Source organism: Oryctolagus cuniculus, chromosome 5, assembly GCF_051225735.1.
Source record: "Oryctolagus cuniculus isolate XC-2025 breed Fujian yellow rabbit chromosome 5, ASM5122573v1, whole genome shotgun sequence".
NCBI lineage: Eukaryota > Metazoa > Chordata > Mammalia > Lagomorpha > Leporidae > Oryctolagus > Oryctolagus cuniculus.
Window position 1 is genome coordinate 123,959,457 of NC_142871.1, and position 25,221 is coordinate 123,984,677.

General features: G+C 41.4%; 1 protein-coding gene and 1 long non-coding RNA gene across 7 annotated transcripts in view; one reads left to right on the plus strand and one right to left on the minus strand.

The window, feature by feature from the left end:
* Window positions 1–18,718, minus strand: part of LOC103349769 (uncharacterized) — a 53,843-nt gene extending 35,125 nt beyond the window's left edge. For 2 of the 5 annotated variants that reach the window (XR_016234044.1, XR_016234043.1), the window contains exons 1-2: window positions 16,820–18,718; window positions 16,637–16,744 (exon numbers count right to left, since the gene is read on the minus strand). This is a non-coding gene — a long non-coding RNA (uncharacterized LOC103349769). Of the gene's footprint in view, window positions 1–16,636 lie in introns of all 5 variants that reach the window. The other 3 variants (XR_016234040.1, XR_016234042.1, XR_016234041.1) reach the window with 2 other exon arrangements.
* ENPP5 (ectonucleotide pyrophosphatase/phosphodiesterase family member 5) lies at window positions 16,402–24,870 on the plus strand. 2 transcript variants are annotated; one of them, XM_008263003.5, is made up of 4 exons: window positions 16,402–16,558; window positions 18,725–19,588; window positions 21,094–21,270; window positions 23,593–24,870. In XM_008263003.5, the coding sequence occupies exons 2-4, from the start codon at window positions 18,760–18,762 to the stop codon at window positions 24,018–24,020; spliced, it is 1,434 nt and encodes a 477-aa protein (XP_008261225.1). In that variant the 5' UTR covers window positions 16,402–16,558; window positions 18,725–18,759; the 3' UTR covers window positions 24,021–24,870. The 2 variants fall into 2 exon arrangements, with proteins under 2 accessions (XP_008261225.1, XP_002714505.1); XM_002714459.6 differs by having other exon boundaries at window positions 16,410–16,683.
* The last annotated feature ends 351 nt before the right edge of the window (window positions 24,871–25,221 follow it).

The window sequence follows — 25,221 nt, forward strand, 5'->3', positions numbered from 1 at the left end:
GATGTTATGGGGGGGAAGCCATTGTAATCAATATTCTGTACTTTGGAAATTTATATTCATTAAATAAAAGTTAAAAAAATCAAAAAAAAAAAGAAATGGGCAAAGGACCTTAATATACAGTTATCAAAAGAAACAAAAATAGCCAATATATGAAAAAAATGCTCAACATCACTAGCCATTAGGGAAATGCAAATCAAAACCACAATGAGCTATCTCCTGGACTCTGTCAGAATGGCTACAATCCAAACCATGAAGAGTAACAAATGTTGGTGAGGCTGTAGAGAAAGGAGAACACTTAAACACTGTGGGTAGGAATGTAAATTAGTGCAGCTACCGTGAAAAACAGTATGAAGATTTCTTAGAAAACTCAAAATAGACTTGCCATATGATCCAGCCATCACACTACCATGTGTACATCCAAAAGACATGAGCATTTTGTATCAAAGAGATACCTGTACTATCACGTTTATAGAAGCACTCTTCACAATAGCCAAAATATGGAATCAACCAAGGAGTCAATCATCAAATGAATGGATAAAGAAAATGAGGTATATTTACATGATGGAATATTACCCAGCTATAAAAAAGAATGAAATTCTACCATTGACAATGAAATGGATGCAACTGGAGGATCATAGTTTCAGACCAGAGTCTCACGGGGAGGGGAGGGGGATAGCACTTTCCCAGAATGGAGTCCCTACTGTCAAGGTCAAGGTGTTATTTCACTCCCTTTGTGTTTTTACAATAATAAAATCCTTCATTTAGCCACATCATATGGATCAGGAAAGATATTTAGGGCAGAGTAATAGGTATGTATCTACATGAGTTTAACAGAAGCTATGTTTTGTCTAATGAAATTTAGTAACTGGTTAAGAATGCAGGGGCCTAAAATCAGGACAACCACTTTAAGAGACTATCTGGCTATATAACAGATTAATAGAAGACTGGAGTTGGCTGATGCTGGCATATGGGAAGCACTTAGCTCACCCAGAACCAAGGCTGCTGTGCTGAGGGCAGCAGTGCCCGCCACACTGAACCCAACTAGGACCAGAACTACCATGGGGCCTTCTGGTGACAACTGGAATGGGAGCTACTAAGAGCTAGTGTTTGCTTTGGTGGACCCAGCACCCCCTGTTGCTAGTTTGGGGTACAGAATATCACAGTGGGGAAGAGTTGGGATCAGGTCTCAGAGTAAATCTTTTGTTCACAGCTTATAGCCTTTATGTACAAGACATTTTGTTAAAGCCTGAGAGGCCCACAGACACTTAGCCCACCCAGAGAGCCTCAGTCCTCCCCCTCTTTTAATCCACACCCTACTATTGTAGGGACCCAGGACGTCGATTTCATCTTGGCTACTTCCTGCTGACAGGGGGTCGTTCTCCTGGTGGCCCTTTAGGGTGTGGAGTGGGGAATGGCAGTCAAAACAGGGTCCCCACAGGAGGTGTCCTCTTGAGGAAGCTGCAATGTCAGCTTGTAGAAACTGCTTTCATCCATGGTTTCATGTGTATGGCCATCTAGAGTTGTATTGCTTTAAATCTGGAGAAAACAAAACTAACAAGCAGATTAAATACACAGGATCTAAAACAAAGGACAGAGCCAATATTAGAGGACCTATAAAAGATACTGTCCAAACCAAGATGGAGTTTTTTTTTTTTTTAATTTAGAGGCAAACAAACTGACAGGAGGGGCTTGATAATTACATGGGGTACAGGAAGACACATCATGGTCAGTCACCTTGAATGTAAATGGCCTCAATTCTCCAGTTAAAAGATGCAGACTGGGTGAAGGGATTAAAAAACAAGACCTATCTACTTGCTGCCTACAAGAAACACATCTCACCAACAAAGATACACATAGACTGAAAGTGAAAGGATAGAAAAAGATATTCCATGCTAATGGAAAGCAAAAAAGAGCTGGTGTTGCCACCCTAATATCAGACAAAACAGACTTTAAAACTGTTCAAATGGGGCCGGGGCTGTGGCACAGTGGGTTGACACCCTGGCCTAAGGCGCTGGCATCCCATATGGGTGCTAGTTTGAGACCCAGCTGCTCCACTTCCAATCCAGCTCTCTGCTATGGCCTGGTAAAGCAGTAAAAGATGGCCCAAGTCCTTGGGCCCCTGCACCCGCATGGGAGACCCAGAGGAAGCTCCTGGCTCCTGGCTTCAGATCAGCAGAGTCCCGGCCGTTGCAGCCAACTGGGGAGTGAACCATCGCATGGAAGCTCGCTCGCTCTCTCTCTCTCTCTCTCCCCCCTTCTCTGTGTAACTCTGACTTTCAAATAAATAAATAAACCTTTAAAAAACTGTTAGAAGAGGCAAATGAGGTCAGTATGTAATGATTAAGGGATCAATTCATCAGGAAGATGTGACCATAATAAATACATATGCACCCAATCACAGAGTGCCTGTCTACTTAAAAGAAAGATTAATAAAGACCCTCCCAACAAAGAAAAGCCCAGGACTGGATGACTTTACTGTTGAATTCTACCATACATTTAAAGAACGAATTCCAATTCTTCTCAAGCTATTCAAAACAACTGAAAGGGAAGGAACCCTCCCAAACTCCTTCTACGAAGTACACATCACCTTAATACTTAAACCTGAAAAAGATACAGAGAAAGGAAGTATAGACCAATATTCCTGATGAAAATAGATGCAAAAATCCTCCCAAAATACTAGCTAATTGAATCTAATAACAAGCCAGAAAAATCATTCATCTGGACCAAGTGGGATTTATGCCTGGTATGCAAGAATGGCTCAACATTCACATCAATGTGATATATCACATTAACAAACTGAAGAACAAAAATTATATAGTTATTTCAATAGATGCAGAGAAAGCATTTAATAAACTACAACATCCTTTCATGATAAAAAAAAAAAAAACCTTCAGCAAAATGGGTATAGAAGGAACATTCCTCGAACATTCCTCAAACATAATCAAGGCAATATATGACAAATCCATATCCAGCATCCTACTGAATGGGAAAAAGCTGTAAGTATTTCCCTTAAGATCCACAGCCAGGCAAGGATGCCCACTCTCACCATTGCTATTTAATATAGACCTGGAAGTTTTAGCCAGAGCCATTAGGCAAGAAAGGGAAATCAGAGGGATACAAATTGGGAAGGATGAAGTCAAACTATCCCTATTTGCAGATGACATGATACTTTATATAAGGGATCCAAAAGACTCTACTAAGAGACTACTGGAACTCATAGAGTTTGGTAAAGTGGTAGGATACAAAGTCAACACAGAAAAATCAATAGCCTTTGTGTACAGACAATGTCACAGGTAAGAGCTTTTAAGATTTTAAGAATAAAATACCTTAGAATAAATTTAACCAAGGAAATCAAAGATCTCTACAGAATACTAAAGAAATAGAAGACATTAAAAAATGGAAAAATATGCCATGTTCATGGATTGGAAGAATAAACATCATCAAAATGTCTACTACCAAAAGCAATTTATAGATTCAATGCAATCCCAATCAAAATACCAATGGAATTCTTTGCAGCTCTTAGAGAAAACTATGCCAAAATTCATCTGGAAACAGTAGAGACCCCAAATAGCTAAAGGAATCTTAGCCAACAAAAACAAAGCTGAGGCATCACAATACCCAATTTTAAGACATACCACATGGCAGTTATAATCAAAACAGCCTGTTGTTGGCACAAAAACAGACAGGTAAACCAATGTAACAGAATAGAAAATGCAGAAATCAATCCAGGCATCTACAGCCAGCTTATCTTTGCTAAAGTAGCTAAAATTCAACCCATGAAGCAAGGACAATCTCTTATCAAATGGTGCTGGGAAAACTGGATCTCCACATTCAGAAATATGAAACAAGATCCCTACCTTACACCTTACACTGAAATCCAATCAAAATGGATCAAAGACCTAAATCTATGACCTGATATCACTGAAATACTAGAGAACATTGGGAAAACTCTGCAGGACATAGTCATAGGCAAAGACTTCTTGGAAAACACCCAGAAGCACAGGCAATCAAAGTCAAAATGGGCAAATGGGATTATATTAAGTTGAAAAGCTTCTGAACTGCAAAATAAACACTCATCCAAGTGAAGAGATGACTGACAGAATGGGAGAAAACATCTGCAAACCACACGGCTTAAAAAGGATTACCATCCAGAATCTATAAAGAGCTCAAGAAATTTAACAACAAAGCAATCCAGTTAAGAAATGGACAGAAGATTTAACAGGCATTTTTCAAGTGATTCAAATTGCTAACAGACACTTGAAAAAATACTCAGGATCACTAGCCATAAGGAAAATGCAAATCAAAACCACAATGAGGTTTCACCTCACTCCAGTTAGAATGGCTTACATACAGAAATCAACAAATGGCAAATGCTGGCAAGGGTGTGTGGAAAATGTACCCTGATCCACTGGTGGTGGGAGTGTAAATTGGGGCAACCACTGTGGAAGACAGTAGGGCTATACTTCAAAAATCTGAAAATAGACCTACCATATGATGCAGCCATCCCACTCCTGGGAACTTACCCAAACCAATAGAAATCAGTATATGAAAGAGTAATCTATACCCCCGTGTTCATTGCAGCTCAATTCACAATACCTATAATCAACCCAGGTGTCCATCAACTGAGACTAGATAAAGAAATTATAGTTTATATACACTATGGAGTACTACCCAGCTGTAAAAAAAAAAAAAAAAATGAAATCCAGTCTTTTGCAACATGGTCGCAACTGTAATCCATTATGCTTAGTGAAATAAGCCAACCCCAAAAAGACAGATATCATGCTTTCCCTGTTCTGAGGTAACAAATAGAATGCCTGAAATGTAATGTATTGGAGTGAAAGATATTTTGAGATTTGATGATTGTTTATAGCCCTGTGTGTTCCATTGAAGAACAGTGTTGTGTTTGGTTTTCTTTGTCTTCATACTATTTGTTAAACTCCTTTAATTAGAGCAGGGTTAAATATACGATCATTCAGGATACAGAAAATAGATCATGGTAAAAATTAAGAATGAGGCCGGCGCCGCGGCTCACTAGGCTAATCCTCCACCTAGCGGCGCAGGCACACCGGGTTCTAGTCCCGGTTGGGGCGCCGGATTCTGTCCCGGTTACCCTTCTTCCAGGCCAGCTCTCTGCTGTGGCCAGGGAGTGCAGTGGAGGATGGCCCAGGTGCTTGGGCCCTGCACCCCATGGGAGACCAGGAAAAGCACCTGGCTCCTGGCTCCTGCCATCGGATCAGCGCAGTGCGCCAGCCGGCGGCGGCCATTGGAGGGTGAACCAACGGCAAAGGAAGACCTTTCTCTCTGTCTCTCTCTCTCTCTCACTGTCCACTCTGCCTGAAAAAAAAAAAAATTAAGAATGAGAATCTGAAAGAGAGGGGAAAGAAGAGTTGGAGTGTGGTAGGAGAGGGAGGAAGTGCCACTATGTTCCTAAATCTGTATATAGGAGATATATGAAACTTATATACCTTAAATAAAATAAAATTAAAAAGAATTATATCTGAACTATAATTGAATCTGTTTAAAACTAAAAAAATAAAACTTTTTTAAAATTCCAAAATAACCATGCTAACTAAGGAGTTAAACTACTTCAAAAAAATCTATTAATCTTCAAGATATAGCATCTGAAATAAAATTATGAGTTGTTAAAAGATTAGACTAAGAATTTTATGTAAATGACAAGTATTACTAAAGAGATATATAAAGCTATCAACAATACGAAAATAAGAAATGGTTAAAATTGAAATATCTGGGAAAAAACTACACAAACGGTTAAAAGAAAAATAGGATGGGAGTAGGCATTTAGCAGTGGTTAAGATGCCGCTTGGGATGCCTGCATCTCATACTGAAGTGCTTAGGTTTGTGTCCCAACTTTCTGTGAATGTGCACCCTGGAGGGCACCAATGGCTCATATAGCTGTGTCCCTCTCACCCACTGGGAAGAAATAGATTGACTCTTGGGTATTTGAGGAGTGAATCAGCAGATGGGAGTTCTCATCTCTCTCTCTCTTTCTCTCTCTCTCTCTCAACAAAAACCTTAAAACTGAAAGAACAGGATACGGCTGAAGATTAAATTAGTGAATTAAAAAATTAGACAACATCTCTCAAAAATCAGAAGTATAAGGAGATAGAAAACGGGAAAGTTAAGCATATGCCTTCCTTTCTCCTTTTAAGCTATAATAATCAGAGTAAGGGAAGGCATTGTGGCACCGTGGTAAGCCACTGCTTGGGATGCCTATATCACATACCAGAGTGCCAGTTCAAGTACCGGCTCTTCCACTTCTGATGCAGCTTCCAGCTAACGCATCTGAGAAAGCAGCAGATGATGATTCTGCTCCCATGTGGAAGACTGATATGGAGTTCTGGGCTCCTGGCTTCAGCACGGCCCAACCCTGGCTGTTGTGGGCATTTGAGGAGTGAACCCATGAATGCAAGATCAATCTCTCTCTCACTCTCTCCCTCCCTCCCCCTCCCAGATAAATAAATCTTTAAAAATATGATTTTGGGGGAAGGGGAGAGTGTAGTGTAGCTTATCAAGCCACTTCCTGTGATGCCAGCAACCCATATAGGAGTGCTATTTTATTTTCAATCCAGTTCCCTGCTAATGTACATGAGAAAGCAATGGAAAATGGCCGAACTACTTAGGCCTCTGCCACCTATGTGGGAGATCAGGATGGAGTTCCTGACTCCTGGTGTGGGGAGCAACCCGGACTAGACTAAGTTACTGGAATTAAGACTTATTCTATGCATCTGCTCTCCCACAATATGGCGCTGAGAAGGGAGAAACAGCTTCTACGCAGCTGCCTCCAGTTCAACCAATAAACTGTAGGACTTACTCCTGATTGGAGGAGAGCAGCGTACTCAGCTTGTGGGTAGCAGAGTTGGGATTGGTGGAAGAGGACTATAAAGGAGGAGAGAGACAACATGCACCAGGAACATCTAAGGGGAACACCTGAGGAACACCTGTGCAGCCCCCGAGAGAGCCGGCCGGCGGTGTGCCGCTCCCCCGCGGAAGTGGGGAATGTGGCAGGGGGAACCGCCCTTCCACGGAGGTGGAAGGGTCAGTAGCCAACCCGGGAAGAACCAGCAGCAAACCCGGGGAGGGCCGAGCAGACAAAAGAACAACGCAGGGTCCTGTGTCGTTCCTCCACGAAGACGGGGAGCGACATAATGGTGCCGTGACTCGGATATGAAGCCTAGGCAGGGTTTAGTGTCGTTCCTCCATGAAGAGGGGGAGCGACATAATGGTGCCGTGACTTGGATAGGAAGCGTAGGCAGGGTTTAGTGTCGTTCCTCCATGAAGAGGGGGAGCGACACCTGGCTTTGGCCTGGCCCAGACCTGGCTGTGGCAGGCATTTGAGATGTGAGGCAGTAGATGGAAGCTCTCTCTCCATCTCTATTTCTGTTTCTGTCTATATAAAATCAGGGTCAATTACCTCAATAATACCATAAGGGGCTGGCATTGTGGCATCACAGGTAAACTCATCATAATGTAATTCCCTTCTGATCTACCTCAGGCAGGAGGAGTCCAACATAAGCAGGTAATAAACACAGTTTCAAATTCAGTAGAACCCTTACTTTGTATTCTGGTAGAGACAAATCCCTTCTTGGGAACTACAGTCTCTATCTTAACAGAGCCTAAGATTAGTGGATAGGAAGAACAAATTCCACAAATGGGTCACTGGGGAGTTTGGGTTTAGGGACCACTCCTATTTCCTTGGTTCCCAGGTCCAACTATTCAGGATACAGTCTCTATATAAAATATATATAATCAGTTGTTATTTCAATGCATATACCCCCAAATGGAGGACTGTGCTCTAACCACCAGAGTATGTTCCTTGAAAGGTCCGTTTAGCTGAGCCTCTAAGGTCACTGGGGCATTCAGCGAGGCCATCTGTTTCTAGCTATTAGGATACATGATGAAGCCAGTAAATCCTGTGATCGTGGCTATATCTCCTCTTCAGAAAGATTGGTCCCTCATCTGAAGAGAGATTGTGGGAAGCCATGTTGGAAGCCATGTTGCTAGATCAGGCATTCTGAAGTCTTTCAGTGAAGTGTTGATCCATTATCAGTGTAGAAGCAACTTCTGGAAAGGACAAACTCTTCTATGTCCCTCAATTGATGGCTTAGCATTGAACCTCTGATTCCTACATTCATCAATGACTAAATAAGCCTCAGTTAATGTAATGCCTCTGTGTTAGGTACCTGCGTACTTCCACCTTCATTCCCATGGCTGCCCGTGGGCCCACTGCACTAGTACTGTGATGTATAGTAATCATCAAGAAAGGTTGGCCACTATCCACCAGTTTAGTCATTCTGTCCACCTCAGAGTTGAAATTCCCTTTTTGCAGAAGCAACCTAGTGAGCATTACCATGACATGTCTGTGTACTTGGTGCCCACAATCCTAGGTCCCACATGCCTCTTCCTCCTAACTTCTTGTCCTCATTCTTCCAGTATTGGTCCTTCCAGGGCCCTGCTAAATTAGCTACGTCATTCACCACTAACCTATTTCCATCTAAGACCACTCCTTCCATACAATTTGGACAACCAGATGTGCTACCCAAAGCTCTGGCCACATTATACAGAGAATGGATACAAGTGATGAAGGTTATGGGGGGGGGGGGCGGTAACCCAAAACTCCTGCCAAGCTAGTACTGTTACTACCACTGTCCCACCTTAAGGCTGTGTCTTCAAATCGTTCATTAGTAATGAAATCCCTTTAAAGAAATGCTGGAAAAATGAAAACAGGGTAAGCTGAAAAGGCAGCATGTTACTGAATGTTCTGGCATAGGAAGAACAACTCCTCCCCCAATGAAAATGGTCTAAATTCCTGAGATCTTCAAACACTATCAAGTTAGCCTTTGATTAGACACAATTTTCTACTGTTTGCAATGATTTCATGTGCATTGTGCCATCTCTCTAAGCAGCATTATCATCCCTTTGGAAGCAGAAAGGGTCTCTACATCTGGCTGAATCCAATTCCCTCAGTACTCATCACAGAGCAAGGATCACGGCAGCTACTCCAATTAGTTATGAATTGGTCCGTCTCCAGTTACACATTGTGGGGGCTCTCACTTTCAATTCTGCACAATGCATGGCCCTGATTACTGATATCCATGTTTCCTCCTATGAACGATTCTTCACAGCTTCAAACCCTTTATTCACAGATTTCTGTACCTTCTATTTCAGTACTGAGAAGCCAGCTTCTACATAACGTCATCTTAATTCCAAGGTCCATATCCACTACTGGAGTGCCCCTCTCTGGCGACTACTCCAATCCTACTTGCTTACCTCTTTCCAACAGTTTCCATGTACTGGTTGGTGAAGGGAGACATGGTGAGAGTTCTCCAGGTCCACATCACTTGATAAGGGAATGGAGTTTTTCCATTGACAGGTAAAATGTCAAATCCTGCTTCATGGATCCAAGACTGTCAGCCATACCTCCTCTGTGCTCTACACCCTTGGAGGATCTCCACTAAGGATCTCAGGCCAAGGAGGAAATTCAGAATCCTCAACCCTACCATAAAGCCTGGACTCCATGTCAGCAAACCCTGAGCTCGGTTTCTATGGAGCTAAGGTCGTGTCACTGTGAAGGTCATGTCACTGAAGGTCCCATGTGTCCCCCAGAATATCTTTCTGTGTCTACCCTTTGGGGTCTTATTGAGATGAATTAACCATCTGGTTCTGCCATGTACTAGTGGAGTGACCTCTGAGATTTTTCTTTCTGAGCTGGCAGAGGAAAAGACTCATTTTTGTGTTATAGGGACGTGATGAAGACTACACGCTATAAGGTATATGTGCTGCCTGGCACAGCACCTGGCATCTGGCTGCCACGAAATAGTACGCACTGTTGTTAGAATTCTAGTAATATTGTTACTTACCATTTCACACCCACTTCTGCTCCCACACAGGCCATTATTCTAGCCTTATAACTGTCCTCCTGCCATCCATCTCTGCTATACTCCTATTTCTACATACAGCTGCCTAGAGGAGTGGATTTGTGATCATTGTTTTTCCAATGAGGTTATGGTACCCATTGCAGCAAGTGTAAAATGCTCCTCCAACTGTTCCCGTCTTGCACACCACATTTTATATTGCTGGCTTAGCTGAACAAAAATTACAAACCTGCAGCTGACAACAATACCCTCTTCTTAAGTGACTGCGAAGTATAATTCCATTCATACTGACATGTCTATTTCTTTTTACGCACAGCGCTGCAATTTCATGACAGGTTTATAGCCCCAAATTCAGAAGCCATGGAAAACACATACCCTAGCAATAAGTGCCACATAAATGGCACATGAGGAATGGGCCAATAGATGTTGCCAAGAAAAAAAAATGCACACTGTTCTTCCAGGCACACTCAACAAAATGCCAAAGGACTTTACACTTTTAAGCAGGAGGACTGTAAGAATGGGTTGTCCTGGACTTTGGCATGAGAACTGGTAGTGCCTGTCAAAAGAGTTCATCGGAGAAGCAACACCAATTCTAAGGTAAATTAAACACTGACATTAATTAAAGATGAAGGTGCTAGGGTACTGTGTCACTGGGCATCGCTGGCGACTCTTTATGGCTCTAGTCAGGTTCTTCCCTCCTTGGAAACCTTCTATTGCCCACTGCTGCCCTTGAGTACCAACTCCAAACTCCCAGCCCCATTCCCAAGGCCCTCCAGGATAACTCACCATCAAGGAAATGCAAACAAAAACGACCATAAGATTTAGCCTTACCCCACTTAGAATGGCTAGCAACCAAAAATCAAATAATCAATGCTGGTGAGAATGTGGGGGAAAGGTACCCTGATGCACTGTTGGTGAGAATGCAAACTAGTACAACTGTTACAAAGACAGGGTGGAGATTCCTCAGAAATACAAAAGTAGATCTACCATATGACCCAGCCATTCCACTCCTGGGGATTTATCCAAAGGAAACGAGATCAGCATACAAAAGAGTTATTTGTACCCCCATATTTGTAGCAGCTCAATTCACAATAGCTAAGATATGGAATCAATCCAGATATCCATCAACTGATGACTGGATAAAGAAACTGGTAAATATATACACGATGGAATATTACTCAGCCATTAAAATGAATGAAATCTTGTCTTTTGCAACCAAATGGATGCAACTGGAGACCACTATGCTTCGTGAAATAAACCAGTCCCCAAGACAAAAATACCATACTTTCTCAGATAATGTGGTAGTTAATATAGAATACAAAAAAGTCTAAGACTGAAACTGACATCCTATGATTTGATTATTATAGCCCTTATCTATATTCCTGTGGAACAGTGGTTCTATTTTTCACTTCTTGAATATTATGGTTAATGGTGCATTAAGCCCGTGATTATAAAGTAAATTGAAAGTATGTTACTACAAAAATTAAATAAAAAAATAAAAGGAGAGAGGATGAAGAGAGGAAAATATGTTTCGCAGAACTGTATCTATGAGATCTGTTCTCTTTATGTTAAAAAAAATTTAAAAACAATCGCAAAGCTTTCAAGCATTTTATATTTCATATGAATTTTCTATAACAAAGGCTATTCAAAATTTAATGAAGGATGAACTTGGAAAACCTCCATAAGCCAAGGAACCACTGTTGCCTGGGACTTCATTTCTCTATCCAGCAGGCAGCTGCTTTATTATGCACACAGCACAGCCTAGTCTTGAGTAAGTTACAAGGGACATCAGCTCTGGATTTGTTCCCCTTCCTTTTTCTGTTGTCTTTTTTCCTCTGCATGGTCTCCTTCATTAACTCACCTTCAAAAGACAATGCCCATTGTCACTCCTGTCAGGGATTCTTCTCTCCAACAAATGATGCTAATCAGAGTGAATCAGATCGACTTAGTCACACATGTGTGTATGTAAATGTCTCATAGATATGGAGTGGATATGGCATCATTCCTAGGAGAAACGCCTTAATGCAAAGATTGGTCTCCAATTTTTAAATTGCAGCCATCCAGGAACAGGGCAGGGAGAACCCTCCCATGACTTCCCCTGCGCCTCTGTGCCAAGAAAGGCATAAGGCATAAAGCAGTTCAACAAGCTTTGTGAAGAGGCAAAGCAGAACACTTGCCAGAGAACTCAGTGCACCAGTAAGCCCCAGAACAGGTGCAAAGGATGATAACGTTTTTCTTTAAAATGTAAACAGGCAGAGTGGAAAAAAAATCTTGATCTTGGAGAACCTCCCTCACTGACAGTAAACTTGCAAACTGCAGTTTTCATAACAAGCCAATACTTTTCAAAATAAAAGTGAGGTTAAACTGAGTATGTTCAGGCATCTAAGGGATGGGATGTGTTTTGCAAAGAACCAAGATCATGGTGCTGAGTTTTACCCTCAACACCACAAAGACATATGCAGTTTTCTCATTGGCTTTTCCTGAGAATGTCTCACAAAATAGGCCTTGAACCAAATATTAAAAGGCTACCATCACTTCTGTTTGCATTAGTACATTCTAGACTAATCCAGTTATTCAGTAGAAGACATGGAGTCCTAGCCTAGAGAATAATTGATTTTGCTTTGGCTGTGTAGTTTCCAGGCTTCACATTATGAGGTAAAACATGAAAACCAGCAGAGCAGTGGCCCCAAGGACTTCCTGTACTTTCCAGTCCTTATTCTTCAGGCTGAACTAATAAACTCTCATCAACACCAAAAAAACCGAGACTGTAAGCCAAACACCACCAGCTCCAATTCATGAATTTTGTGGGGAGGTGAGGGAGGGGTTCCCAAAGTGAGGCTTGTTTTAGGTTGCTTCCATTTCAGATATAATTCCATACTGATCAAACATTTTCAGCAGGGTGGTGCACGGACAAACTTAGCCCTGTGACTACCACCACAATCTAAATTCCTTCCTGTGACAAAGTTTCCCATGCGTCTTTGGAGACAATCCCTTCCAACAAGTCCCAGCTCCTGGCAACCACCGACCAACAGGATCCCTATTCCCTGTGTTTTGCCTTTTCTAGAATGTCATACAAATGGAATCCTTTGGACATATTTTAAAAGTTAAAGGTACAATGAGTATGGAACCACTTCTGTGTGGCTGCTTGCCATCAGCAAGATGTTTCCACAACCCATGCATGCTGTCACATGTATCAGTATTTCATTCCTTCTGCTTACCGCAGAGTGCTCGATTCACAGATAGACTATAATTTGCTTATCTCTTCACCAGTTGAAGGACACTGGGATTCTTTCTAATTTCTGGTGTTTACGAATAATACTGCTATAAAAACCTAAGTTTTTCAGCAGACACCTATCTTCATTTCTCTGGGATAGATGCCTAGGAGTAGGATTTCTGAATTGTATGATAAGGGTACATTTAACTGGATAAAAAACATCCAAACTGTTTTTCATGTGGCTGTGCCATTCTTCACAGCACTGTTCCTTCAAATCCTCATCATCCCCAGATATTGTCATTTCCTTGATAGGAGTCATTCTTAATAATTCATAAGCTTTTGACTCAGGCTGGGCCATAAGTTAAAATTTTGTTAGACATGCATACTGGGTTGCAAAGTAGTCTGCCAAAATTCACATTTTCCTGGAACCTCTGAATGCGACCTTATTTGGAACTAGGATCTTTGCATATGTAATTACATTTAGATTAAGTCTAGATTAAAGTGACCTTTGGCTTCCCTGGTTCTGAGTCCCCCAGACTTGAACTGAGCTACACTACCTGTACCTCAGCATCTCCAGCCTGCAGACAACTGTGGGGGGACTTAGCTGCCATAACCACGTGAGCCAATTCTCCTAACAGATTTTCCTTTACAGAGCCATATGCCTATCTGTTCTTTCTGTCTCCTTATAGGCCCCCTAATACAACTATTGATTCAATAATATAAAATAAGTGAAGAGGCGGGTGCCGCGGCTCAATAGGCTAATCCTCCGCCTGCGGTGCCGGCACACCGGATTCTGTCCCAGTCACTCCTCTTCCTGTCCAGCTCTCTGCTGTGGCCTGGGAGCGCAGTGGAGGATGGCCCAGGTCCTTGGACCCTGCACCCGCATGGGAGACCAGGAGAAGCTTCTAGGCAGCGCGCTGGTCACAGCAGCCATTGGGGGGTGAGCCAACGGCAAAAGGAAGACCTTTCTCTCTGTCTCTCTCTCTCACACTGTCCACTCTGCCTGTCAAAAAAAAAAAAAAAAAAAAAAGAGGGCCAACACTGTGGCTGCAGTACTGACACCCCATATGGGTGCTGGTTTGAGTCCTGGCTGCTCCACTTCTGATCCAGCTCTCTGCTATGGCCTGAGAAAGCAGTAGAACATGGCCCAAGTCCTCAGGCCCCTGAACCTGCACCTGCATGGGAGACCTGGAGGAAGCACTAGACTCCTGGCTTTGGATCAACCCAGCTCCAGCCATTGCTGCCATTTGGAGACTGAACCAGTGGATGGAAGTCTGTCTGTCTCTCTCTCTCCCTCTGCAGCTCTTTCAAATAAATAAATCTTAAAAAAAAAAAAAAAAAAAAAAAAAAAAAAAAAAAAAGGAAGAGCTAGAGTCTGACACAGGTGGTGGCTTCTGCTGGATGAAAACTGAGGCAACAGCAAGGCAGGTGGGTAGGGACGGATATGTAAGCATGAATTCTTTCATAAGTGGAAATTTACAGTCTTGTTCCTCCACACTATTTAAACCAGTACCCTCCCCTCCATTAGTGACATGAATTTAAAAAACAAGCCTACCAGTTCAACACTAGATGCCAGTATATGGGGATCTGAAAGGTGTCTCTGGCATTGCTGAAACACTTGTGAGGAGCTGTCTGTACTGCAAACCATGGTCAACAGCTGTACCAGGCCTATTCCATAGGTATAGCTGGTGAACACAACTATGATTTCCATGAGAAGTTTTCAGAGCAAGGTAGATTGTCATCTGAACTGAGCTCAATAATAATCAATGATCCATGCCAAAAACAGAGCTAATTTCAATACTCCTACCCTCTGATCAGCATCAGTTGTCCTTTGAGCATTGGAGGGAAACACAGAATTGGCTTCTTTGGGGGCAGACAAGGATTTCTCAGATTGGGCTAGCATGTTCCAAGTTTTATCAGTTTCAAAGGACAAAGCTTAGGGACTTGGAACAAGCTGTACAAGTTCACTGTCTCTGGGTCTGGCTTACAATCAAAAACCAGACTCCTTCTTAAACCCCATTCCACACGTTGAAAACCATAAACAAGTTACTACAGTAAATGTCCACAACAGAGTGCCCCAGATGCCTTTGGGATGGTATGATTCAATTAGGAGTTAGTGATGGCAGCAGTTGGAACTACTCCTCTATTAGAAGTAGAAAGATAAAATGCTGTGACCAAAATGCTTGCCTTGATTACTTAGACAGCAGCAGGAATGTCTATCGATTTTACAGATCCTGCACAGTGGACAGGAGCCAAAGCCACCAATGCAGTTATGCCTACAGTTCTGCCGGCAAATTAGATGTTGAGAAGTACTTTGTAACAACCACAGAAGATAGTAATGCTCATTGCATACAGAATTGGAGTTCTATTCACATTAGGTCAGAATTAAGGCTAGAAACTGGGTAAAAGGACCAACTGTAGCAGAGTAGCTCAACACCACTGCTATAGTTTATGGTAAATACAGTTGGGATAAAACTGGCAAATTATGCACCTGCCAACACTCCCTCAGGTCTAAACATATCATTGACTAGAGAGAGAGAGAGAGGCAGAGAGAGAATGGATATGTTCCAGTACTGGAAAAGAAGAAATGGGGCCATTAATCAGAAACACCGGAAATGGGTCTGAAGTTTGTAGCCTTAATGCATATTTGCAAACCAAGCTAGATCAGAGTGAGGAGCCCATAGCAGCCATCCGAATAGCCTTGCCGCCCCCTTTCCCTGAGCAAATTAACCCAAGTTCAGTGTGCGCCTTTTTAGGTGCTGCTCCTAGGTGCTGGTCACATAGCCCTTAGAGACCTCAATCGCGAACACCTGGACAGCAAACGTTAGGCTTCAGACTAACTTAGATCGACACTTCCTTTCTGAATTTAAAGTAGGTAAAGCCAGATGATTAAAAAAAAAAATCAAAGAAAAATGTATCGTCCCCTCGACACCTGTGCTCAGGTGAACCTCGGAGCAAAGCCCGTGGCAAAGGGGCATGGAGGGGAGGGGAGCTTGGGGTAAGAGATCTGGAAACAAAAGCAGCTGATAGCAAAACCAGTGTTAAGAGTGCTTTGGCAGGGGCGGTAGCACACTGTTACAGCCTCACGGGCCCACGGATACACCTGGCCGCTGGAAGGGAAAAGCCCTGTGTGACAACGCAGCGAGAAACCTTCAGTGAGCACCAGGCTAAGCAAGTCAGCATCCCCTGCCCCGCCCGGGGCCTCCCCGCGGGGCCCTTGCAGCCCTTCGCTACCCCACCACCCCAACCCCCCCCCATCCAGGAAAACCAAGCAGTGCCCGCCCCGCGATCCTGTTGATTGACACGCGGGGCGGCGACTCCTGGGAGCCTGGCTTTCGCTTGGCAGCCAGGGCCGAAGAGACAATCTTATGGCAACCAATGGGCACCCAGAGCTGAGGCTAGCAGCGGGGAGGCGGTGCGGTCAGGTGCTCTGCGCCGTGGTTGCGTGCAGGTGAGCCGCTGCGGGTTCAGCGGAAGCCCCTCGCTCCCGCCACCTCCCCGCGGATACCGTGTCTCGTCCTGGCCCTACCTTCCCATAGCCCCAGACCGATGCGGCCCGACCGGATCGCTTCGAGGGTGAGTCCAGGGTGGGCGACGGCTTGCCAGCGGGCAGCCCCAAAGCTGCCTCCTCCTGCCCCTGCGCGACCAGACAGCCCACGTCAGGGCGTCCGCTGGCCTAGGTGGGCAAGAGGCCTGCGAACTGGGAGCGTACCTGACGCTGCGACGCTTCTTGGCATCTGAGAAGTTCAGGTGAAGAAGATGAGGCGTTGCGTCCTCACCTCCCCTAGACGTCCACCTGCTCTCTATGAACCCACTGCTCCTTAGCGTGCCCTCTTCTGCCCCCGCCCTCCAGACTTCCAAGGCTCTTTGAAGGGGAAGGAGAGGGGGAGGAAGCACTAGAAGGCAGTCCAGTGAAGTCTGGACTCAGACTTTATGCAGCGTTTTATGCATGAAAAAGAAATCAGTAGGGTTTCTCCTCCCCACCCCCACCTCTGCTCCTTGCTTTCTGTCCTCTATGTGATGAGCTTTACACAGCTCTTCGTCCTTGCTTAATTTTTTTTTGTCCCAGGAAAACAGCCTCTCGTGCATATCGCAATAGTTGAATTCATTTGCTAAAATAGATGAAAATCACGTGTTTCATGTTGGGAAGGTGAGAGAGAAAATGGGGGCAGAAGGGGGGGGAGAGAGAGAGAGAGAGACAGAAGAACCTTCATTCTCAGCTAGATATGTTGGGAAACCTGTTTTGCAGCTACTTATCTGCAGTTTCCTATTGCAACCATTTCTTAATATTCCTTCCAGAACTGGGGAAAAAATGCCATTTAAGAAATAGTTCTAATTTTTGAACCATTGTCTCTGGTACCTAAAACAATTTCAGTTTAAGTAACCTCTACATATGGTAAGATTGCATTTTAAAGACAATATAGAATTATCACCCCGGGCAAATACACATGGTGTACATGTATGTGTCAATTGTGCTTCTGAAAACAAAGCCAAGAGTACTGACAAGTTTTTACTCATCTTTACCTATAATACAGCAAGACATGATCTGGGTTTTTTTAGGTAGAAAAATGCCTTTGGCATGTTCAAATTAGAAATATATAAGAAGCTAATTCAAGAGATTTCTTTACACAAAATAAGGTTGGTTCTAAATTTTGGTGGGTTTTTAAATACCTTCATGCTAGATGGACAGAAAACAGGGAGAACAAAGGATCCTTGTCTGATGTTCAAGCCTGATAAGAATTAACAGAATTTAGATTGTTTATCCATATGACCTCTTATTAGCTTTCTTGAATAAAAGCTTTTTAGAAATATATGGAGATCTAAAAATGAAATAAAAACCTTGACCCAGAGAGATTTAGTTTTGGAAAGAATAAATTCTAAACGTTATCACCAATAAGATTAAATATTGACAAACTGTAACATTAGGAAGGTCAACATCAAGTTTCAGAATCCTCTATTTATACTTAATTTAGAATGTTTAAAAGGCGGCTATGATTTCTATGATTTGATTATTAATGAGTGAATTAAGATTTTATTCCCAAAGTAAATTTCAATGTAATAAATTTTATTTCACTTCAGGAAACCAACTTCATCTACTTTCTTCTAATATCTCTAACCATGATGAACCAAACATAGAGTTGGCTTTGAAGCTGCAATGCAGTGCACAGTTAATGGATTTACTAACGATACTTCCTTGATGCTAGGTTCCTATATTTGCTGTAGTCATAATGATAGATATATTCACAGGTATTTCCCTGAATAAAAGTTTGTGATTACAAATCAGAAGTCTGGGTGAACCTGAAAATGCTTCTTAAAAGTTTTATGTAAAGTATATCACATTTTCAATGCTATGGGCAAGCTCATTTAAATATTTTCTCTGAGGAATATTTTTATAAAATCTTGGAAAGTAAAGCAGTTTTTAAAGTGCAACTAAACAGTATAGCTTTGTAATACATGCAGTCACAGTTCTTGCTTAACATGGAGTGTTCTGCAACATAATTCTGCCAGGCTGTGACTTATGAAAAGTCTGGGATTACTAAGCACCCTCACTCTCAGTTTGGGGCAAAGTATACACAACAAAATTATTGCTATTAACTTCTTTATGTTTATTCTGCAGATTTTCTTTCACTGAACTGATCAAGCACTTTGAAAATGACTCCACAGTTTCTCTTGGTGTCCTTCGTACTTGCTGCACTAACTCTTGAAACTACATTTTCTCTCCAACCAGACCAGCAAAAGGTTCTACTAGTTTCATTTGATGGATTCCGCTGGGATTACTTATATAAAGTTCCAACACCCCATTTTCATTATATCATGCAATCCGGTGTGCATGTGAAGCAAGTTACTAATATTTTTATTACAAAGACCTACCCTAACCATTATACCTTGGTAACTGGCCTCTTTGCAGAGAATCATGGGATTGTGGCAAATGACATGTTTGATCCTATTCTGAACAAATCTTTCTCCTTGGATGACATGAATATTTATGATTCTGAGTTTTGGGAAGAAGCGACACCAATATGGGTTACCAATCAGAGGGAAGGACATAGCAGTGGTGCAGCCATGTGGCCTGGAGCAGATGTAAAGATACATAACAGTTTTCCTACTCATTACATGCCTTACAATGAGTCCATGTCATTCGAAGATAGAGTTGCCAAAATTATTGAGTGGTTTACATCAAAAGAGCCCATAAATCTTGGTCTTCTCTATTGGGAAGAGCCTGATGACATGGGTCACCATTTGGGACCTGACAGTCCCCTCATGGGGCCTGTCATATCAGATATTGACAAGAAGTTAGGATATCTCATACAAATGCTGAAAAATGCAAAGTTGTGGAACACTGTGAACCTCATCATCACAAGTGATCATGGAATGACCCAGTGTTCTAAGCAAAGGGTGATAGAACTTGACCAGTATGTGGATAAAGAACACTATACCCTGATTGACAGATCTCCGGTAGCTGCCATCTTGCCCAAAGAAGGTGAGTCTGACCCGTGGGGGCATGGTGACCAGAGGCCAGTTTGTTTGCCTGGTGTGATTATATGATGAGATTCCCACTTCTGTGCCTTTGTCATGGCAGTATTCTGAGATTTAATCTTTAGGCACTGCAAAGACAAAAATCTCTTTTCCAAGTCCAATTTGCAGCCTCCCTTCTCAGAAAAATTGAGACAGAACGATAGATACAGAATTTTAATACAGTCACAGTGATTTCATGGAGGCTCTAAGCCTTCTATAGATTCTTAATTAGGACCTGCTTAATAAGCAATCCATAGGGTGTAAGAAGGAGGAAGAGCTTTGGTCAATCTGAGATGGCACAAGCATGTTCCTTATTTATGAGTAAGAACGATAGTAACAAGGCCTGTAACATCTTACAAGCCTCACTTGGAATCCTCATCCCAAACCTGTCCCCATGGTATTGCCGCCATTTTAAAGAGGTAAAAAAGGTCAGAAGGTTTGACCTCTAGAGATCACACAACTCAGGGCTGCTCTTCTGACTTACATTGTATCACCTGGTAGCTTACGTATCAAAAGAGCAGATTTTCAAAAGCTGGACTAACAAATGAGAATTCTGCCCCTCACAAGGCAGTTAAGAGAACCACGTGAGACTGTGAGTGGTAGACCATGCATGTACTCCTACACACAACAGTTTTCCACAAATAAGGCTTTTTTCCCTTAAGAAAAATCATGTTGCCTCTTCAATATTCCTCATACAATTGAAATGGTGTTCTCTTATTGAGGTGTGGGAGGCAGGGACAAAGCACTAACAAGTGGATTAACAAAGCAAGAAAAGGATTGAGGACAAGGAGCAGCAGGTGCACCATATTTGCAGTTCCATAGAGCACTTTTTTAAACACCCCCAGGATTTTGAGGACCTTTCTATTTGATGAGCTGTTTACCACCTCCAGTCCACATTTCTCCAGCTTCCACCCTCTGCTTAACGTGTTGTTATTGTTGTTTCTTGTCTAGAGGTTCCTTGTCTCTGCACTCATAACTACAAGAACCCAGCTCTTTGTTTTCAAATGTTGCAGGTACCCTACACATTTTACTTCATGCCATTAATAATTAAGACACATGTATGTAAGCGCATGCATATGTGAAGGGTCTTCAAAAAGTAAACAGGAAATGAGGAAGCAATCATGTGTTTCAAAATATTTTTGCACCAAAAGAGACATTTAATTCCATTTTGCTAGGCACTTGTTGAAGAACCCTTTTATGTATGTATTTAAGTCTTTGTTTAGATATTAGAGATTTCCAATTCTATAAAATGCCCTCTAATTATTTAAGGTGAATTTATTTACAACAGAAGAATAATTTTTTCCCCTCAAGATTCTTTGCCCACTGTGTGTGTGTATGTGTAGTTCTAATATGTCCACCCATATTTCACTGTGTTTCCTGGCTTTTTTCTCTCAGCATGGGGTCTCCTGGGTGATTGTTGCATTTTAGTAGTTAAGGATCTTGTTCTGAGAGCCTCTGTCTTCTTTCTAGGTAAATTTGATGAGGTCTATGAAGCACTAGCTCATGCCCATCCTAATCTTACTGTTTACAAAAAAGAGGAGATTCCGGAAAGATGGCATTACAAATACAACAATCGAATTCAACCAATCATAGCAGTGGCTGACGAAGGATGGTACATTTTACAGAATAAGTCAGATGACTTTTTGTGTGAGTATGTTATAGTATTTCTTCCCATTCTCCATCGTTTTTTGCTGACTTGGAGGCTGTGGATAATACAGCAGTTCACTTGCTGATGTTTTTTTCCTGTTACTTGAATGTTGAAGGAATTGGTTTTGACAATACTTATCAAGAAATGCTTTTTAGACACTGGTCCATATATATATGTATATATATGTGTGTATATATATATATAATGTGTGTCAGAAGTGTAAAAAAAAAAAAAGTCCCTTTCAGTAGAATTGAATTTGTCATTTTTTTTTTTTTTGACCGCAAGAAAAGCATTTGCCTGAAAATGGCATCTGTAGTGCATCCACGACTCTTACTAGATGTGTACAGATATGTGGCTTCTGGTTATTAAAAGTTTTCATATATGTATAATGATATGTAAATCAATGTTTAATCATGTAGGGGAAATGTGTCAAGAAGTCCTTTGAAACCATTTCCTTGCCTGTGCACCCTTACATGTTCAGATGTTCACATACTGTGGAGGTAGCTCTTACGTTACAGGAATTGTTCAGAAAAGAACTGTTCTTAGAGGACATTTGTATTGTACAGTTAACAGTAATTTGAGGGTTCTCTAGAAGTTTTGGCTTGGTGAACTTTAATACAAAACCCTTTTTACCTGTGTTTTGGTAGCAAAAAAAAAAAAATAATGCTCCTTCTGTGTTGCATTCTGTTCATTTATTCAACAAATAAGTAAATTTTGGCCACTGTAGTCACTGTTAGCCAAAGTGTCACAAGATAATTAAGCCCTAATAGCAAACAGGAGTGGTTCTCAAAGTGTGTTCCCTGGCTCAGCAGCATCCCCATCACCTGTGAACTTGTTAGAAATGCAAATTCTTGGGGCCTACCCAGACCTTCTGAGTTAGAAACTGTGAGGATAGTATCTAGAAACCTGTGTTTCCACCATACCCCAGAGCCACATTCACAAGGAATTGTGAGACCCACTGCCCTTAGGCATCAGTTTAAATACTGCTTCCTGGACCAAGCATTTGATGGCTGGCACAGTCACCATTAAACAAAGTCTTCTATCTGTAGGAAGGGTTTATATAAATCATATGATTTCAATTTCAGCCTGGTTTTCTAATAAGACTTATGGTGTAAGAGAATTACCTTTGTCCTCACAATGAGTCTTGATCTAAACTTCTCATATAAATGAACACGACTGTCTTCCAATCAATTGTATATCATATGGTGGCACATTTCTCAATGTTATCATCAATAAATTCAATAGAACAGCACAGTCTCCTGCCAGCTAATTACTAGCAATTTGTGAATCTAGCATTATTTTTATGTGAAGAAACTTGAAAGGACTGTAGCAGTTAGAATGACTTCTTTAGATGCATTTGCCTGGCAGATTTCAAATTATTTTAAGATGACTAAGGATCCATTCATGACTTTCAGAGAAACTGACTTAGGATTTTTGGAGGGGCTATGTTCATGTTCCCATTGGATATTTCCTTGTCATAAGTACAGATAGAGTCTGATTCACTCATCATTCTCCTCACCTCTTTTAAGATAAAGTGTGTCAGTCTTCTTGGGTTTCCATCTTAGCCGCAATAGCTCCTCTGTCTTGTGCCCTGATGTTACACCAATCACACAGGCTTTTGTTACATAGTTTCTACTCTTCAGTTTGTATCACTTGATACATATGGCAGAAGTAAAGTTTTTATTTGTAGCCTCACTAAATTATACAATGCTAAGTTGGATCCTGATCTGAACCCCCACAGAGACTTTTCCACTCTACAAGCCCTGACCTTTGTTTTTTTTAGAAATGGATTGTAGCTCTAACAGGAGGCTCGATTTATGTGGTGTCTTTGTTTTTCCTTATGTAGTGTTTTCCTCCTTTCATTGCTAATTATGAGTTTGTCCTCATGATTAGGATGAAATGCACCTTTACCCCCTTTACCTGTCAAACAACTGAAACATTAGATACTCAGTGAATATCTGCTGAATAATAGTTTCCCAGCTCCGCCCCCTCCAACCCCCCCCCCAAAAAAAAAAAAACAACCCAAAAATAACTTGTTTTCCCCTGATGTGGTTCACCTTTGCTCTTCACCTTGTCTTCTCTGCTGCTGGAGACAATGTTGGCCTGGAATAAACGTTTGTGATCATTTAACTTTTCATTTCCTGAAGTAAATGGTGGAAATGACAACAGCAGAGATTGTTTGTAAAGGATTATTTTATTTTTAAAGTCAAATTAGATAAAATCTGCATTTAAGTTCAGAACTTGACCATATGAGTACAACAGTTATTTCCATTTCAGTGCCATCTGGTTGGCTAACGTATTCATGCATTTTCTCTTTACAGTAGGCAACCACGGTTATGATAATGCATTAGCAGAAATGCATCCAATATTTTTAGCCCACGGTCCTGCCTTCAGAAAGAATTTCACAAAAGAAGCCATGAACTCCACAGATCTGTACCCAATGCTGTGCCACCTCCTCAATATCACTGCTATGCCACACAATGGATCACTCAGGAATGTCCAGGATCTGCTCAATTCAGCAACTCCAAAAGCAATTCCCTATACACAGAGTACTACCCTCCTCCTTGGTAGTGACCAACCAGGAGAATATGAGCCAGAGGAGGCATACCCTTATTTCATAGGACTCGCCCTTGGCAGCGTTATCGTGATTGTATTTTTTGCAGTTTTCATTAAACATTTAATTCAAAGTCAAATGCCTGCCTTACAAGATCTGCAGGCTGAAATAGTCCAACCATTATTACAAGCCTAACGCTATGCTGATGTGGAATTGCATATTGAAGTGGAGATTGCGTAACTGTGTCAGTGTTCAAAGGTTTCAATTCTAGGAAACCAGTTTCAGACATTTGCAGAGACCATCAAGCAGTAATATATGTATTTAGGCACAGTCATACACACATGTGCACACACAAATGGACTAACATACTTAGACCTGCAAAGGCTTATATATGTTTCCATTGTTCTGTCTAGTGGAGGGATAGATAAGAAACTGCTTTATTTGGACTTGGCACCTATAATGTATATATTTAGCAACTTTGCACTTTTCAAAGTACCTTATACATTGCACTTTAAATTATTCCCTAGGGGGTACTTTTCTTTGAAATGCACTTTATGGACAATTATGTCTCTTGATTGAAAAACAATAATTTCTTGCATCCATGTCACAGAATTCTTATTATTCAGTGCTTATACTGAGTGAAATTTCTAACAATCTTTGAATAATTTAGAAATTTATCTCCTGAAGTTGGAAAATAAGCAGCTAAAACTATTGAAAACTAAATATGACAACAGCAGGTTGCATATATGGGCATTTCTTACCATATTTCTTTCCAAACAACATGAGTTTGCATTTATTTTCCCCCCAAAAGAAATCCAAATACTGACAGATTTATTCTAAACATTTTGTTTCCATCAATATCATATGGCTCTGATTTTATAGTAATGAAGATATCAAGAATATACATTTATTTCCCATGTAGTCCAACAGTGGCCTGGATAAAAGAGATCAGGCAACACTTCCACAAATGTCTTCTCTTGTCTGTAATTATTTGCTTCTTTGAAAATCAAATCACTAATAATCACATTAAAATTAGATACAACAATATTTGTTTCTTTGTTTTTCTGGTAGCTTCTGGCTTCAGTATGGCCCAGTCCTGGCTATTGTGGGCATCTGAGGAATAAATCAGTGGATGGATGATCTCTGTTATTCTGCATTTCCAATAAATAAATTTAACACAAAACTGAATTTAAGTGCTCCCTAAAATTAGGTGTTTTCTTTTTTATATGATAATACTAATAAAGAAGAGTAACACCTAACTCATTTTATTAAAATCCTCTTAAAGGATAGAATTGAGTAACTGGGAAATGTTCTATAGAACATTTATAAAAGCTCTTAACATTTTAGAGGTGGTTTTACCTGCATGTCTCCATGATCACACTTTGTATGCAGCACA

Excerpts from the sequence above, each read along its gene's own strand:
- ENPP5 (XM_008263003.5), top strand. The coding sequence starts at position 18,760 with ATGACTCCACAGTTTCTCTTGGTGTCCTTCGTACTTGCTGCACTAACT. Across the intron at positions 19,589-21,093 it reads TGCCATCTTGCCCAAAGAAG|GTAAATTTGATGAGGTCTAT; the intron begins GTGAGTCTGACC and ends TCTTCTTTCTAG. Across the intron at positions 21,271-23,592 it reads TAAGTCAGATGACTTTTTGT|TAGGCAACCACGGTTATGAT; the intron begins GTGAGTATGTTA and ends TTCTCTTTACAG.